The 18913-nt window shown below is 40.2% G+C and overlaps 1 protein-coding gene across 1 annotated transcript in view; it reads left to right on the top strand.

The window, feature by feature from the left end:
• Positions 1 to 18913, top strand: part of USH2A (usherin) — a 446098-nt gene that overhangs the window by 146697 nt on the left and 280488 nt on the right. The window contains exon 30 of the mRNA XM_079968364.1: positions 3276 to 3461. Coding sequence (XP_079824490.1) covers positions 3276 to 3461 — 186 coding nt within the window. The remainder of the gene's footprint in view (positions 1 to 3275; positions 3462 to 18913) is intronic.

Below are 18913 nucleotides of genomic sequence, written 5' to 3'. Positions count from 1 at the left end.
TCTGGTCCATATATTTCATATATTTCTTGATTTTCATATCTTTTAAAGAAACATCTTAAGCTATGTGTTGACCTGCCAGATGATAATTTTGTTTTTGTGGGCACTTGTCCTTTTTTTTTTCCTGAGCAAAGACTTTTTGGGAGGGGGGTATACATACACATATACATAAATCCCTATAGATAAAGCATCAATATTAGTAGTGTAGCCCAATTTCATAGCTTCAAGGCCACACATGATCCATACAAATGTTAGAAATTTGACAAATACATATGTCTGGCAAGTACATTTATTGATAGAGCTGAGTAAAAAGATAAGCATTGGGGTGGAATTTCCCTCAACTGTTGGGAAATTTCAACACCACCCTGAGAATATTTGGTGGCACTGAATATATCACAACAAATAGGGTGAAAACTTGAGGACACCTTAGTGCCATGGTTCCCATTGTGGGGCACATGCCCCACAGGGGGGCAATTTGATTTTTATGGGGGCAATTTGAGAATGAGTTATTAATAGTGAATGGCCTTTTAGGCTTCCTCCACATGAATAGGAGTTCACTTTTTAAATAATAAAAATTATCTGTCATTGGGGTGATCAGGATTTTAGAGATGCTTAGGTGGGGCATGGCCCAAAAAAGGTTGGGAACCACTGCCATAGTGGATTCAGCTTTATTATTGCTGGAACTTATTTTAATATTTATTTATAAGAGTGATTCTTCACCGCCAACTCATTGCAAAAATTCAGGGTGGTGTACAATAAAAAGTTCAAACATCATAAAATTATTAAATCATAAAACACGGAACAAATGAACAACTTTGAATCAAATTAATTCTCTTCAAAACAGTTGTTGATAATGTTTTAAGCAGACAATGAAATATAATTGTGAGTGCCACTCTGATTTCAGTGTTGGGGTAGGGGGAATGTGTTCCACAGTACTGGTGTCACTAGGCTAAAAGCCTTAGTTTGCATAATATATATGATAACTTATGAGACCATCAGGCAACCATTCTGTAGATGACCCAGTATAAGGGACAAGGGGTATAAGGTACAAGGTGGCCCTTCAGGTAACCTGATCCTAAGCTATTGTTGAAAAAGGCAATGGGCTTGGCTTCTAGTCCTTCCAGTCCTCCTCTGTGAGCCCTTCCTTCACCCACCATATGAACTAACAAGATTTTTTTCATTTGGTATTAACTGATACAAAATATTTCAGAAGAGAAATTTTCTCCCTTTCCTGTTGGGAAGGGGCCCTTGCAGTGCAGGCTTAAGCCAGGCTTTGAGAAGGAGCCACAAGGTTCTAGAGCCTTCTAACTCCTTCCCAAACCCCAATAAGTGCTTGCTCAGCATTCGGAAGAGGCAGAAGAACTCTGACAGAGTCCTCATACATCTTCCTGAAGTCGGGCAAGTGTCTACTGGACTTAGAGAAGGCACCCTCCTCGAATGCACACCCAGTGCGACCAAATCACCCTAACTCTGCCTCTGCCTCACCCCCACCCTGCTTGAATTTGGTGGCGAGAGTGATAATAGGTAGAGAATTTTGGGAAGACATTTTTTACTCCAACCTTGTGGCTTGAAGCTGAAAATATAAAGATGATTTACTCTTTGGGACAGCCATTTTGCAGTGTCTTTGAACCAAAACTTTCCTTTTATTGCATGAACTGTTGCACTACAGTCAGTTTTGTTTGGACTGAATTGATTTCTTCAATTATTGTCATAAAATGCTGAAACAACTCTGGTATATGACCTCCGCAATCACCAGTTTCTTTGCAAATTAGTAGTATAATGTTCCTGTGTCACAAAAGCTGCTTTCCAATGCTTTTTACCAAAGCAGAGTTTTGACTTGCAAATGTGCTGCTTATACAGCTTAATGCCACCATGTGGTCGACCATCCCAAAGCGAGCAACTGCAGCCATATTTTTGCCCTAATTGTCTGACCAGAGTAACTCAGACCATAAATTTATATTTACAATCTGACCACAGCACGGAACAGCTACATGTTCCCAAGGGCTGGAAAATAATTGCACTATTTAATTATTTTTGAGTCAGTTTTGTTGTGTCCCCTATGAGAAGACCATCTGCTATACAGTACCTTACCTTGCCCTGTGATACATTTCAGAACTAATAAAATCAATATATTAATGTAGTATTGTCAGCAACCTGAAGATTTGCATGTGGATCATTGCTCTTTTCAGGAGGAAACATAGGCAAACACTTTGAAATTTAGCATACTGATGCCCCTTACACAGACTACCCTCCTACCAGATTATTTTTTAAATGAGTCTTAAGGTATCAGGGCATAAAAGAGGGGCACTTGATGCTGAGAGGCTACAGCAGTCCTAATCACCAGGACTCTAGAGTACACATGCATTTATAGCAAAACTATCATCCATCATCCTGCCATAGAGTTCCTTGGGCCTTTCCTTGGCATCCATTGTGCAGTCATCTGTGATGAAGTTGTTTCTGGCCAGATCTTTACTTGATATAGCAATATCTAATAAATAGTTAAAAGTTATTGGAAATAAGATTTTTATTTTTTTAAAAAAAACAAGAATTGCAAGACTTACCTGAGCTGTGCTTTGAAAGTTATTTTAATCATCTTCATTTATAAAGAAATAAAACAAAAAAGCAGCAACCTGTAGTTTGTTATTTGAACTGACCCAAAGCAAAGGCATATTCTTGCAAAATCTCAAGCTTTGTTTCCTTCTTAATGATAACTTAAGTCCCTGCAACCCACCATCTGTTGACATTAACGGACACCTATCCACTGATAATACAGAATTAGATTGATTGCATGCAATATCTCTAGGTTTTGTAATTTGGGAACCTAAAAATATGAAACTCCAGTTGTTTAGAAAAAGACATCATTTTAGCAAAATTTTTACTTCTCAGCAATGAAATTTAAAATGCTCGTGTATAATAACAGTCTAATTATCTGTTCTTACTTGGATACATCATTATATTGTTTAAACTTCTACAGTCCACCCCCTTCTGTTGTGAGTGACGTTTCAAACACGTTTGATACATTAAATGTTTTTTGAAAACCTGAACTAGACAAAGAAGAATGTTATGTAGATGGAGTTCTGATGGTTTTGAAATATAGCTAAAAGTGAATGGCTCAAGATGTGCAGTCATATTAAATCAATGCTGGAAAGTTACAACTCTAATAAATTGTATTTATGCTAATGGCGAATCTGATTTACTGCAACTATTAAAAGTGAAGAATGGGGCAACAGTCTTCTTAGGACTGCTGTTTTCTCTGTTCCTCTTTTATCCTTTCACAGTCCCGCAAAACGTGCCAACACCCTCACGAGCTCACAGCATAAATGGTTACAGCGCTGAGGTTACATGGGATGAACCAGTTGGGGTCAAAGGTGTAATTGAGAAGTACATTCTAAAAGCGTCCAGCAAAGATGATCCCAGCATACCTACTGTCAGAACGGAGATCTCTAATGCTAGTGCATTCACAGGTACATGCCAATAAATATGTGTGTAAAGCAGTATTTTTAATCTGTTGGTGGTGGTGAGATGAGCAACTGTGTTCAGACCCTGCAAAATAATTTAGTGTTTAGAGTATGAGAGAAAAAGAACAAGTCTCTGGGTGGAGTGAAGGAAAGCCAGAGGGAGGACAACCTGAAGGCAAATACACATAGAGGAACAACCCATACAGTGGTGCCTCGCAAGACGAAAAGAATCCATTCCGCGAGTCTCTTCGTCTAGCGGTTTTTTCGTCTTGCGAAGCAAGCCCATTGACGGCTTAGCGGATTAGCGCTATTAGCGGTTTAGCGGCTTTTAGCGGCTTAGCGGATAAGCAGATAAGCGGATAAGCGGCTTAGCGGCTTAGAAAAAGGGGGGGGAGGAAAAAAAACCCGCAGGAACTCGCAAGACATTTTCGTCTTGCGAAGCAAACCCATAGGAAATTTGTTTTGTGAAGCGCCTCCAAAACGGAAAACTCTTTCGTCTAGCAAGTTTTCCGTCTTGCGAGGCATTCGTCTTGCGGGGCACCACTGTATCTTTATTGCCCAGACAGGGGAGGAAGCCTGACCTGGAAGCCTTTATATGGGTCACTGAGTAAAAGATGGCCTGCTTTGGCTTATTGGCTCATGTTGTTTGGGCAATATTCCATGAATTTCCTTCTGTTTTCAAGCCAGTGCCCCTTAGGAATAACAGGATTGGGAATTGCTTTGGTGTTGGAGAATGTCTTCTCTTTTGCCTGGAGTATCCTTTTCAGCTTTCATGTTTGAGAAGCAGGAAAATGTTAGGAGGGAAGGAAGATCCAAAGAGAGCGGGTAGGGCACAGAGCCTTAAGGAAAATAGGCAGAAAGATTAAAAAGGATTCTAGTAAGCAAAAGAAGGCAAACACATACATGTTTGGGCCGCCTGCTTGCCCCCCCCCCCCGCCACATACACGTAAACAATGCTTCTACTGTAAAATATTTCTCTCTGGCACATACAGTGGTACCTTGGGTTACAAACACTTTGGGTTACAAACTCCACTAACCTGGAAGTAGAACCTCGGGTTGCGAACTTTGCCCCAGGATGAGAACAGAAATCACGTGCCGCTGGCAGGGCGGCAGCGGGAGGCTCCATTAGCGAAAGCGCGCCTCAGGTTAAGAACAGTATCAGGTTAAGAACGGACCTCTGGGCGAATTAAGTTCGTAACCCGAGTTCGTCCCACTGTACTGCAAATGACACCACAGGAAGAAGTGATGGCTCTGATTGGCTTGTGAATGCAGGAAGAATGCATGGTTCTGATTGGCTTAGGCTCGCTTGATTGACAGGGAGGGATTCAGTGCCCCTCCCCCTCTTTATAAACCTTTGTTTGTTTTTCTCTCTGTGGCTTCTTACACAGAAAAAAGGGAAGAGGAATGAGCAAAAGAGTGTACCACGCTACCTGAGCCATTTCTTTGAGTGGGAGATGGTGGCTATTGGTGGGACTGGCTGGTAGTGATTGTTTGGATTGGCTAAAAAGTTCTGTGCTTTAATTTTTGTGTATTTTGTCTTGTGCTTTAGCTATGTTTGAAAGGGGTTAGGGGCTATGTATGTATAGCTTTCAGCTTTCCAGAAGCCCCTTGCTGGCAAATGAGTAGTTTAAAATAAATGTGGCAATATCATTTTATTTCTCCATTACTAATTAAAACATCTTACTGATTTTGGTATCATGCAGTAATCAAATCTAAAAGTCAGCAAGCTAACTTTTGAGAGCACTGTGGTCAAGCAGATGTATTTCAAGGACTTTTCAGTTCAGCAATGTGCTTATACCTGTTTAGTTGATGTTTGCTTAAATTCACATGAAAAGATTCTGTCAGCACAAATATTTGGGGAATGACAGTTCTCCTTATTGATATCCACAAGATAATCCTGAACAAACAGCAGCATTTTCTACTTATTGCTCAGTTTATGTCATTGATTCTGTTCTTGATTTAAAAGGTATCAGTCATCAAGGGAACAGAAAAAGAAGTTTTGAATTTAGGTGACATTAAAATCAGGATCTCATCATTGCCTAGAGTCCAAGAGGTTATTTTTCGGTATGTTCAGTATAGGTTTTTAAAAAATTCTTTTTAATAGTAAACCCATACATATTACAAAATATTTTTGAACCTCATCTCAGTCTCAGCCCAGGGTTGATATGGAACATGAAAAAAATGATTGATAATAACCAAAAGCTGTCTTACATAGCTCTTTGGAGTTCAATTTACCCATACCCAGTCTGGTAAGAATTCCCAAAGTTGTGAAGTTATTTTGGAAGGTTAAATGTTTTAGGTAAATATTTAATATATGCAAAATATTTAATTAAATATGCAGACTCTATCTCCGTAAATAAAATATCACTATATACAACTGCTTGCAGCTGAAAAGGGAAAGCCTTTTGATAACTGAGGTTTTTAAAGTATTTTGAGTAACATAGTCCATTGCTGAGCAAATATAATATACATGAGGGGCAGTCATATGTTTGAAATAGCTTTTTTGGGGGGGGGAATTATTAAGAGAAAGAGAGAAGGAAAAACGTTTAACTTTGTTCAACATGTGGGATGCTTTCAGACAAGTGTCAACTTTGCATGTGACAATTGATGTGGTGAAGTTGCATGCTTAGTTACTGATGAACAAACCCAAGAAAAGGATCCATCAGTGGGGAACAGGGACAAGGTTTCATGCCTATTTATGAGAACTGGTGACATTGGTAGTGTTTACTTTAATGTGAATACAAGTTGTGTGTGAAGTGACAGCTGTGCCCATAAATGTAATTTGGGCCTTCTTGATTTCAACACCCAAATTGTGAAGCTTCTTTCCTAAGAAAGGTTCACTTTTGACTTGTGCAGTTAAGATCTTCCTATTCTTCCAGATGTTCCACTTGTTATAATTCATACCTCCTTGAGTTAATGCTCACTAGTTTTGTAATGTTGCTTTAATATTGTAAACTACCCTGGGTCACTTTTGCAAACTGAAAGGCAGTAAATAAATTAGGTTAAAAATAAAGTTCAGTCAGGGCCAGCCCACCCATTCAGCAAGATGAGGTGATGGCCTCAGGTTGTAGGATCCACAGGGGCAGAAGATCTGGCTTCCAAGGAATAGATTGCCTGTGCTGCTGCCATGGTAGCAGTGACAGCTGTGGCACACTGCATGGACAGGGCCGGATTTAGGTTTGATGAGGCCGTAAGCTACTGAAGGTAATGGGGCCCTTTATATGTCCAGCTGTCCTTTGTCAACAACAAATTGTCACTGTTTTTTGTGTTGAGTATATGCTAAAAAGCTGAGACATCACCTTGCCAACAAAGGTCCGTATAGTTAAAGCTATGGTTTTCCCAGTATTGGAAGTGAGAGCTGGACCATAAAGAAGGCTGATTGCTGAAGAATTGATGCTTTTGAATTATGGTGCTGGAGGAGGCTCTTGAGAGTCCCATGGACTGCAAGAAGATCAAACCTATCTATTCTTAAGGAAATCAGCCCTGAGTGCTCACTGGAAGGACAGATCCTGAAGCTGAGACTCCAATACTTTGGCCACCTCATGAGAAGAGAAGACTCCCTGGAATGACCCTGATGTTGGGAAAGATGGAGGGTACAAGGAGAAGGGGACGACAGAGGACGAGATGGTTGGATAGTGTTCTCGAAGCTACCAGCATGAGTTTGACCAAACTGCGGGAGGCCGTGGAAGACAGGAGTGCCTGGTGTGCTCTGGTCCATGGGTCACGAAGAGTCAGACACGACTAAAAGACTAAACAACAACATATGCTATATGGTAATTTATGGACCTAATAGGTATCTAAAGCCATTTGCACATAACAAAATATGTATTTTATCAAAGTAATTGTTGAACTGAAATATAGTGAAATAATTATTAAGCTCTAACTTAAAATTATTAAACTTAATAATGCAAACACATTGGCATTTGGCAATAATAAAAGTTCCTTTAGAAACACAGTTTACAAAGACTCATAATCTAGTCTCTAGAAACTTACTATAACATGAAATAATAATAGGTGTAAGTATATGATGCAAACTACTAATAATTATAAATAGCAGAATGTAGGCACCCTATATACAAAAATGAGCAAACCAGTGAAATTTTAGGGAGCAGGCTAGCAGGTGGGGCCCGTTACTTAGATCACAGGAACGCACACAACACAAAACACTGTTGCTGTATGTAGGTTTTATTTTATTTGTTTTTCATCTTATATTTTGGAAATGTGCATCCAAGATTTTTTCCTTTAATTTGTTGTGGGCCCCCAAGTGAGTGTGGCCCTAAGCTATAGCTGGTTTAGCTTATACACTGTCCATGGAGGCCAGATCTGCTGCCTCGTGCCCTCTTGGTGAATAGGAGGCACTGCCGGTCTCCTCCCACCCCTAGGGAGGAAATGGCGAGGGCTACCCTCTGGGGTCTCCTGGGGGTCTGCACCTACTCGGTGTGACTTACAGCAGGCCGCTTTCCCCATCAGACCAGGCCTTTGGTTCCTCCTTCAACTATCGGATAAGGTTGATTTGATTCCTCTCCTTGTTTCAGATGCAGATCTTTATTCCCCTCCTCTTTGTTCCTGATGCAGTTCTTCATTCACCCATTCTTTCCTGGCAGGGGGGCAGCAGCACCATTTTGTGGTTTGCCTCAGATGCCAGAATGGTTTGGGCTGACCCTGAGTATAATAATTCACAGTCAGCATAGTTCTCAAGGTTAGCTCTGCTATTGTATAGTTATTATTAATCTCAGAGCTTTAGGCAGAACTCTCTGCCTAAATCTTGTAGAAACCTTGTAGCAGAATTCTGGCCAACTTGGTTTTTTTGAAAGAGCTGATAAAAATCTAGTGGTCTTCAGATGTGAATTCTCCTGCTTGCCTTTTGCAGGTTGATTGCAAAGCAATTTGCACAGCTGGGCAGGTCCGCAGGTGTTTGGAAATGTGTTCGATAGGTGGCCACCTACTAACACATGAGTTAATGCAGAGGACATGGGAAACCTCACAGGAACTGAAACTCTGCTGGCTGTTAGCTCAGGTTGTGCCAATAAATCAGAAAGCCATAAGGGCAGGCTTACCTGTGCTAGAAGCATTTGTTTCCTTGGTGGAGAAGATTGCTTCGGTTGAAAATATGTTTTGTTATTTTAAAGGAAAAGGCTGCAAATCAACTTAAATCTCCTAAAGCGGATATACAGGGAGTGTATATTTTATAAATGGCTAACACTGAAAAGACAGTTGTTACTTTTTAGACTGTACTTTAAAAATATGGTTTGCCTTTTTCATTCTCTCTCTCTGTGTTGTTTTTTTTTAAGAAATGAACCAGCAAAGACTGTATGCCTTGTTCAGACAATGAGGAAGAGGTGTGAGGTGCTCATGCTTCCTTCTTAGTGGGGGGAGAAGATACTTAATGGACACGGGGAGATCCTGCAGGGTTTATGTTGTAAGGCCAGGGAGATCCAGCACTCAGTGTACTTGGTGTCTTCTCTCAGTGGCAGGGAGGGGGAACCTGTGGCCCTCCGGATGTTGCCAAACTACAAATCCCATCAGCTCCAGGGATTATGGGAGTTGCAGTGCAGCAACATCTGGCAGGTCACAGGTTCTCCACTTCTGCTTTGTGATGAGGGGATGAGTGCATGGATAGCGTAATATTGAAAGTCCAAATTCATTCCAGAGCCTCTGTAAGCAGGGATTTCCAGTTTCGTTCTAGGATGCAAGACACATGTTTTTTCTCACTTGGGTTATCCATATTTGAAAAAAGTTAACATATGAAGTATCCTTGAAAAATAGCCTTCTATAGTGTGTTTTGTGGCAGTAGTTTTTTTTAAAAAGAGCACAAATATTGACAACTAAGTCTTCTGGAGTAGTGAGGCACCTCATCAGACGTGTGTGTGTGTGTGTGTGTGTATTGCTGAAACTTGAGTGTATGTGAAATTGCAGTGGAATAGAAATACAATAGTGGCTATACTGTTATGCAGTTATTCCAGGAAGTCATACATGTATGGGTAATTATATGATATCTTCTGAAGATTCATATGCCTGTATGCCAGAGGGGGAAATGACTTTCCTGAATACTTTTCCTGGACTTTTCTTCAGCTGAACTTTGCCTCTTTTGCAAATGAGATTTCAAGCCTCAGTGAATCAGATCTGCAGTCAGACAAGTGGAAAAATGCTTTTCCTGCTTGATACTCAGTATTTACCATTGTATCATCTAATGCACAATCTAAAAATCAGTATTGCCAAATCAAAATTCCCATAATTTGTCTCCTTCCCTTTATGTATCTGCAAAATACTTGTGCATTATCCTTGCAGAATAAGGATCATCCAATTGCTTTTTGTTGTGGTCTAAAATAACCCAGGCCACCTGGGTTATTTTTATTTATTTATTTAGAAGAGCCACTGCTCAGGGTAAAACCATCAGGGTAAAATATAGAAGAAATAATTAAACAATAAATACAGAAGTCACTTTTTTAAAGTATGGAATAGAAATAAAGACAACAATAACATTTATGCATCTTACCCATGGTACTGTAGGTAGAAATCTTTAGATGAGCAACCTGGTGTGGATCTAGACACAGGAAAAAATACTATCAATAAGTCAGAAATTGGATTGTTATAATGAAAGGAAAAAAATCTCTATGGAAAATCGTGTTTTAAAATTTCCTGCTCTCTAGTGTCATCTGGTGTTGAATGTTTATAGCTCATTCAAATCACTGTTTCTTTACTGATGTAGTTGAGTCCCTGGATGCTTCCCATGAGAAAGGTTGGAATACTGCTGTAGGAATAATGCCTCTCACATTTGTATAGAGGTCTCTCTTTGTCAAGGAAAAGGGTGAGAACAGGGGCCATGTACACAAAGAAGAATAAAAGCTACAACAATGAACTCACAGCAGGCAGTGTTCTGTGTAGTCTAGTTGTTCAGTGGGAAAGCACAATGCAAAGGGAAACAGGAGGTGGAGGTTCAAGCCTCAAGGTATAGACTTCTGTGTTGGGGGTAGTGGTTGGGCAGCCAAGGACTATATATCCTTGGTGGAGTGCTATAATTAGCTACTGTCAGGATTGGGCCATGGGCAGGAGACTGGAATGAATCAAGAGCCCAGAAGCACCTGGGTTCTTAAGGTCTCCTGGGCCATTTTGAAGAGGAGTTGACTTTTGTTCCCAGGCACAGTGGGAAAAGGATGTGATAATGTCACTGGCTGGATGCAGGCCATGGGAGAGACAGAGTTTAGATTTTTGCTCTGATCGTAATTATGTTCTGCTATATACCACATTGGCCCAAATATAAACCACACCTTTTTTCCAAATTCTGACCGTGAAAAGTTAATGAGTCGCTTATATTCACTGCCTTACAAAAATTGGCTTTTATGATATCACTGTAGAGATAGCTGCCCTAGGTCTGTGGCCCTGCCTTGCTTTTCAAGGCTGGAATGGAGAGTGCCCGCCCCCCCCCCCCCCGGATGCCACCATGAGGGCCATCAGGGGTGCGGAACAACGGCCCCCGTCCTGATCGTGGCTCCCAAGCCTCTCCCGAACTGCCAGAAAGAAGTGGGAAGGGAGGAAAGTGGCATGGCTCCCCCCTCCCCCGGAAGCAGCACGGGAGAATGATACCCATAGGATTGTCTTCTACATTTGCCATTTACGGGTGTGAGTGCCTGTGAAATTTTAAGGGAGCGGCTTATATTCAGGTATTGTCTTTTTTTCTCCCACGCCCCCTGAATTTTAAAGGTGCGGCTTATTTGCGGGTGCAGCTTATATTTGGGACAATACAGTATTTAAGAAGAAGAACCTATGCTTGATCATGCATTTGATTGATACAACTTTCTGGATGTATCATTGATTGTTTTGTATCTGTTTTGAATAAGTTCTGGTTAGTAAAGATGCGTTTAGACATTTTTTATTCCAAAAGGAGTCAGCTTTTATTGCATCCAATTGCTGCACAATATTAATATCTGCATTACGGCAGTGTTTAACTTAGGCAACCTTTTTTGCAGTTATAACTTTTCACTGTTGTTGTGTTGCATATGACTGACCCCTAAGAAGCATAGGATTCTGATGAAAGGCTTCTTCTTCTCCCCCACACCTCCCAGTACTCGGGTGTTAACTATTGTGTGGTTGACTCTACCTATAGTTGAGCATAGAAGTATGATTAAATTACTGTACATTGATATTAGCCCTGTTGTAGGACCATAAATCTAAATACATTAGTGAAATCATGGTTTCACTAATCCAAGGAAGTCCTGTAATGGTCTCCAAAGTGTTTTATTAATATTGTGTTGATTAGGGACTGGACATTACTGTGGAAGTTCCAGTGCTGCGTTCCCTTCACCACCCTGTGGACATGTTGAGAAATATGCTTTAGGGAGACATAGAAGTGCCATGCCATCATTGCTCCAGTTTCTACTAGCCACTTTTGAGTGACATTCACAGCAAGAAAGAACAATCATTTCATACATTCATCAGTCAGTGCAGAGAATGTAATTGTCCATTGTCCTTGCCTAGGACAAGCATGGTGAGAGGAGAGATTTATTATACCCTCTCAAATATGTGAGCTCAGAAGATGTCAGGGAAATAATCTTTGCTCTCACTGTTTACTAATTACACAACCGTATGTAAGACAGACCTGATGCAAAAAAAACCCCAAAACTTGTTCGAGCAATAGCTACAATGTTTGCTTGTTCATTGGTTGGCACAGAGCAGTCCATGTGTCCACTAATGCACTTTGGTCCTTCAAATAAATGTTCCATCTTGATTTGGGATGGGGGAGCAGTTCAATTCAGATCACAGTTTAAGGTGCACCTGTCTCATCTGCAATTTCCATGACTGTATCTGAAGTGAAACACAACCATCCTTCAATATTCACATTTTTATAAATTTTGCAATGCAGTTCTTCAGCCACGTAAGGCGTACCAAAATGCATGTGTTGAGGTAAAGTGTGCATTAAAATGAATATATTAGTGAAAACTTACAAAATGCATTATATTGGGCGAAATTGCTTTGCAAAAATGTGTTTATTTTGGGGGGTACATGGAATTTACTTACTTGACCGCCTAACACCATAAGCCCCCAACTCTGTATTTTGTTTCCTTTTCGGTATCTTCCTCCTTCCACTCCTGGGCAAGACAGAGCAATAATAGAAAGGAAAGTTGCATTGCACAATGACACATTCATATAGATTATGACAAACTGTTTCAAATGGGAAAAAGAAGTGGCAAAACACATTTTATCTCTCTAAGTAGTTGCAGCAGTTTATGTTGAAAGGGTGAATTTAGGTGGTGTGTTCATCTGTCAAAGGTTCCTTTAGGGGAGGAAACACTTTAGGAGGATTCAGCTGCATGGGCTATGCTCTCAACATCTGGAAATTTGACAGTGAACTCTCTTGTATAGATAGGGGTGTATCTGTTTTGTGGCGTTGTTTTAATATTTTCATGGAAAAATGTGCCTTGTTTTTGGTTCTCTGGTTGGGCTAATAGGAAGGTTGACTTATTTGTTTACTTTCAAAAGTTCCAGCTTCTGTTTGAGTCGAAGAACCCCATCAACATACTGTCATGTAGTATTGCAGCATTTTAAAAAGAACAAATCAGTGTTAAATTTCCCAAAGTGACCATGAAGTGAAGTGGGTGTTCTTGATCCTATACTGACTCAATAATTTTTATATTTTTGTGTGTGTCAGTTTGACTCTTACTGATTTGGATATAATAAGAGCATTAATCCTTTGGTGTTAATTGCACAAGTAGAATGTTCTTAGCACATTCTGAAAACTAGACTTTCTGGCCAAAGGGTTTGAGCCATCAGTGAATCTAATGTAAATGCAACAGAAGATAAACAGATGTCAAAGCAGGGTCAGAAATGGAACCATAGAACTTCCTTCTAATGTTCCAGTGATGTAAGGGAGCAGTTTGAAAGTGCATTCAATAAGCATAAAGTAAGCATTATTGATGTTTTCAAAGTGTTAGCATCCCATGTAATGCTGGAGTGTTGGCTTCTCTATTAAGCTCTTTGGAACCAGCCGATCCAGAGATCTCACCACTAAGCGCTAATGCATTTTGCATTAACGCTTAACACCAACAAAGTGTGACTCACCACAGTGGTGGGGTTAAAAAACAGAAGCAACAACACAGGGTTTCAGTTATCTGCAGCACATAAGCAAATGCATGAACCAAACCTTTAAATGTGATGTTTGCATGTGTGTTTCTCTCTCTCTTTTTAAGAAAAATGTCAGAACAAGCTTTTTTGTTTTAAATAGCAAATTATATTTTAGTAGTTTGATGTTACTGAGCTTTGGGGTTCCATTGCAGTTTATATAGAGCTGCACTGAATTTTTGTGTTCTGACAATTTTTACATGGGCTTTTAAAGGGAAAGCAAAATCCCTCTCAAAAACCTGCTGCCTTTCTGTTTTTTTCCCCACCCCCACCCCTCATTTATTTGCAGCCCATTTCAGTGCTTTTCTTCTTCTTCTATGTTCTTAGACAATTGGGTATCACATAGAGAATGTGATGATATTATGGGGGACTGTGATGAGAGAGCTGATAGCTTATGAATAAAACAGGTTAGAGGTGGGGTAAGGTTGGCTTGGATTCCCAGCCCCCATATAATCCCTCATACATAATACCCCTGAGCAATGGTCAGTCTACTTAAATTGTGCCCTCAAAACCCCTCTCAGGTCAAATCCATAACTCTATTGCATGCAAAAGTCTCATGTTCTGTGGGCTTGAGTATTGACATCAGCCCCTTGTCACGCTCAAATCACTTCCTGTTGAGATGTAGGCTTTCAGCACCTTCTTCCTTTGTAGAGGAGGGGGACCTATGAGGATGGTGTGCTCTTGGAGGCTGATGGATCAAATGGGTTTCCAGATGGCCCTGTGGTGTTATGACTGGTGTTCCTGTTGAAGCACTGTCCAACCTCGAGAACAGTGGTTCTCAATCTGTGGGTCCCCAGATGTTGTTGGACTACAACTGGCATCATCCCTGAGCTCTGGCCTTGCTAGCTAGGGGTGATGGGAGTTGTAGTTCAACAACATCTGGGGACCCACAGGTTGAGAAAGGCTGTTCTGGAACATCTGAATGGCTTGGGCCATTGTCACAATCATCTCTGAGAGCCCTCTCCTGCTTCATGGAGCATGTTTGACTCCCTGTATACTCCAGAGTTTAGAGCAAGGAAATTAGCTGGGAGATGGCTTGAACGCAAGTGGAAGAAAACACCAATCAAATGCAATCAAACTCTGGTTGAGGGCTCATCATCAAACCTACCTAGTAGCAGTGAAGGCAGCAAACAATACATACTTTGTTGCCTCTATTACATCCTCTTTGTGCCATATGGCAGAGCTTTTCTGGGTAGTGAGGGGCCTCTTACAGTCTGGCCTGAAGGAGGTGGCAGAACTGATGGTAGCTCACTGTGACTTGATTGCAAAGCAATATGAGGATAAAATTGCTTGCATCCAGCGGGATATTGACTCCACTATTACAACAGATGAACCTCAAAGGTGGGTGGGTGACATCACTTTATGGTGGTTCCAGTCCTACTTGGATGGTTGTTTCCTGGATGGTTGTTCCTCTTTGGCCCTGTGGAACCTTCATTATGGGGCTTCTCAGGGTTTTATTTATTTCCCATCCCATTAAACATCTACATGAAACCGCTGTTTGGAGTCATCTAGAGGTTTGGAGTACATTGTCAGCAATATGCTGATCTAGGTTAGATTACTGCAACACGTTATATGTGGGACTGCCTCTGAAGTCAGTTTGGAAACTTCAGCTGATGCAGAATTCAGTGGCCAGGTTGCTCACCAGGGCAAGATGGTTTGAGCATATAACCCCAATCCTGGCTCAACTGCACTGGCTGCCAATTAGTTTTGGGGCCCAATTCAGATTGCTAGATTTGACATATAAACCCTTAAATGGCTCAGGCCTGCAATACCCCAAGGACCTCCTCTCCCCATGTTAACTAAGCCAGACCTGGTGACAATCATCTGAGGCCCTTCTTCATGTGCCTCCTCCATGAGAGGTTCAGAGGGTGGCAACATGAGAATGGGCCTGTGTGGTTAACTGGTAAGTGTCACTAATATGCATGAGACTACAATGCAGGGGGACAGGTGTGGACCTCCAGATCATTTTGTCTGGCTTTCAGAACTCCCCCTAAGCCATGTCCCCATCCCAGGCCACACACTTTACTAACCTTGCACAAGCTTTCCTTGAGTGCTTTTGCCTGGCTGGAATGTGCCCCTGAGCTGTGTTAATGCCTTCTGCTTGCCTGGATGGAGCTAATTTTTCCATGGTTATAATTAGCTCGCTGTGCAAAGATAAGAGTCACATCAATTGCTCTCTTGTGTTTGCCTTTGTTGTTGGCCTGTGGCCCCCAGAAGGTTCCCCACAAGGTAATGTGGCCCTTAGGCCAATAAAGTTTCCCTACCCCTGTTATAATATCTAACTGGCTTCAATGTTGCAGCCCTTGGTCCCAATCTAGTAGCAACCTAAACAGCGCATGCTGTTATTTTAACACAGGGAGTTAAAAAGTCACTTGGGAATTCAGTACAGACACGTTCATATGCATTCGCATTCACATTTTTAATAATAAAATGTAGTTTTGTATGTTATTTTAATTAATATATGAATTTTTGTGGACACCTTTTGGCTTGAGGACAATTCAGAAAGATGTAGATTTTGAAGGATAGCCGTGTTCCTGTTTGCTTACCACAAAAATGTTAAAAAATGGGCAGCAGTGGGCAGAAAATAACGAAAGCCACACATCCGTCTAATGCTTGGTAGATCAGATGTGATTATGAAATATGTTAACTTTGAATAAAGTCTTGGGGAATCTGTTGCATCTGACCCTTCTGGCTGCACCCCTTGCCTCACACAAATGCCTGCAGTTGGTAGGTATGAAAAAAGTACACTTCGTATTTACATAGTTCAGTAAGGTACTTTTTCCTCCTCTCTCAGCTGCCAACCTAGCTGTTTGGCTAGCATCCACTGTAATCTGTTCTCCTTCATTATGTTAATCTGTGGGCGGAAAGATTTCTGTCATCTTCAAATCGCTTGTACAGCAATGGTAAACACCTTGGCCTGTCTGTAATTGGACAGGTGTCTGCATTGGTGTCACCCAGCTTTTAATTCAATTAAAGAACTGGCTGCTCTGCTCTCATTACCCACTCATTTCCTCTGCACTTCCAGTCAGTCAGTGAAATTTATACTCAGCGCCTGCCTATCCTGCAGTACAAAGTCAGCAGCCCCATAACTAAGATCCTCATTGATGTACACACACATTAATTTATAGCTGAGCAAATTAAATTATGCATTGTTATGAAAATATTCTGAGACTGTCATAGGTACTTGTAGTGGGTTTTAGGAAGAACTTTTATCTTAAAACATAATCATGCATTAGTTATGACAGCTGAGTAGATGATGAAGCACTGGATGTGGGCCCCCCAAAAAAACTTTGTCTTGAATTTTGGTCAGTTCTGTATTGCGTTATGAATATCCAGTTATGCCCAAATGCTAGAGTTCACCAATAACACCTACAGAGCTCTATGCAATATTTTAAAAAAGCTAAATGAGCACATTTCTAGCTAGAATGTGGATTGTAATTGAGTTGATTGCAGAGTAGCATTGGGACTAAAAACGGTGTATGTGTTCATCTATAAAACCCATCATCATTATCATCACCATCAGATAATTATGACTTCCCAAGTTAACTTCAGTTTTTTTAAGGATGCAGCAAAATAAAGTAGATCCAGTTTCCTGGGAGTAAGTTTATTTCTGAGTATACATGTATAGGTTTGTACTGTTAATTTACATATTTGTCAAACATAAACACTCATAAAAGCATAAAAAAAATAATAAACAGTAGAATAAAATTAATCAAAAATACCATATATATGAACAGTGCTTTTTCTGGGGGTAGACAGGGGTACACATACCCCTAATTTTTGTGTGAATCTTTGTACTTTTGTCCATTTACTGTATTTATTTCCCTCAATTTGAACCATAAAATTGTGGTTTTCTTGAGTCAAAATGGGAATATCCCTAAACATTTTTTTAAAGAAAAAAAGCACTGCATATGAATAGCTATATCTACAAAATTCTGTCTTAATCACTGAACCTTTAGTTTGTGACAAGAGTACTCTGATACCTTGTCATATTTGCAGTATAATACTGTATAATACGACTGCAATGCAGGCAGGTTCTTCCTTTAAAAAATACTACGTCACAGCAAAAGTTCTGGTCTCTTTAAAAAAAAACCCACACATGGTAGATTACAGGCAGTAAATCAATTGAAGGTACCACTCTTTCTGCCCAGTGAAGGGAACCTTTGGAAATAAATTAAAATTCCAACACAGACATTTTGACACAGTGACCCCATGAAACTGAATAATGTCATTTGTTAAATATGGATGTAAAGTTAAGAGTGTAGCAGCGAACTGAAATCACACCTAGCACAAGAGATCCACTTGGTATGCAAAGCAAGTTTTTTTTTATTAAAATAGCCCCTGTTTAATCATTAGTAATATTTAATTTAGTATCTGTTTCGGAAGACAAACCTTGAGGCCTTATTTTGATTTATCTGAAGAAAATGAAGAAAAACCAGCAGTGTTGTACCATCAGGCTGTGGTTTTTAAATTTTCATTTACATTCCATTCTTAATGAAAAAGCACAACAGCTAGGCAGTATATGAAATGCAGCTCAAATATAAAGATTTTTTCTTATTATATTTCTGTTTTTTTAATAAGTTTTATTAAATAGCAAATGTATACTGTAGAATTACCGTATAATATTTCAAGTGAAACAATTATCTGTTCAAAATTCCTAAGTGACATTGAACAATATTTAAAAGATGGTCAGTGATAAAGATAGTTTAAATTGTGGCTCATCATAGTTCTTGGTATATGTCCCAGTTTTGAATTTCATTGGTTTTGCAGGACAGGGTGAAAGCTTCCCCTCCCCACCAGTAAGATTGTATTAACCTTTGAGAAGTGAGTGAATTTAAATAAATTTGACAAACCTTTGAAATAGGAAGTGGTCATATTTGATGGGAGGGAAGCCAAAAAATACAGAAGAAATTTTTGGTATAACACTACTCTGCATTGATTGATGGCCTTGCAAGCTCACCTATTGGGGATTGATGAGAAGATGGGCATCATTTAAACACATTGTTGTGTATTCGCAACCAGGGTGGTTCAAGAACAAAGAAATGGTGGCTACTTTTTCAATTAATAGATGTGGGTAAAATGGGGTTTCTAAATCATGCTTGGGAACCAGATGGTGGTAGTAATTCTTGATCGATTAACACAGAGGTCTGATTTATATGACTCAGCCCACAGATAAATCTGTTTTTCTTGTAAATGATTCAGTCACATCCCATCATGGTTTAAATGCACTTAGCACATCTCTGTCCATTCATGTGTAGCAACAGTGCACCAGTGATCAGTGCACACCATTAGCATGCTATAAAGGTAAAGGGTAAAGGGACCCCTGACCATTAGGACCAGTC

The sequence above is a fragment of the Podarcis cretensis genome (assembly GCF_951804945.1).
Source record: "Podarcis cretensis genome assembly, chromosome: 3".
Lineage (NCBI taxonomy): Eukaryota > Metazoa > Chordata > Lepidosauria > Squamata > Lacertidae > Podarcis > Podarcis cretensis.
This window is presented reverse-complemented; position numbering and strand designations above follow the sequence as displayed.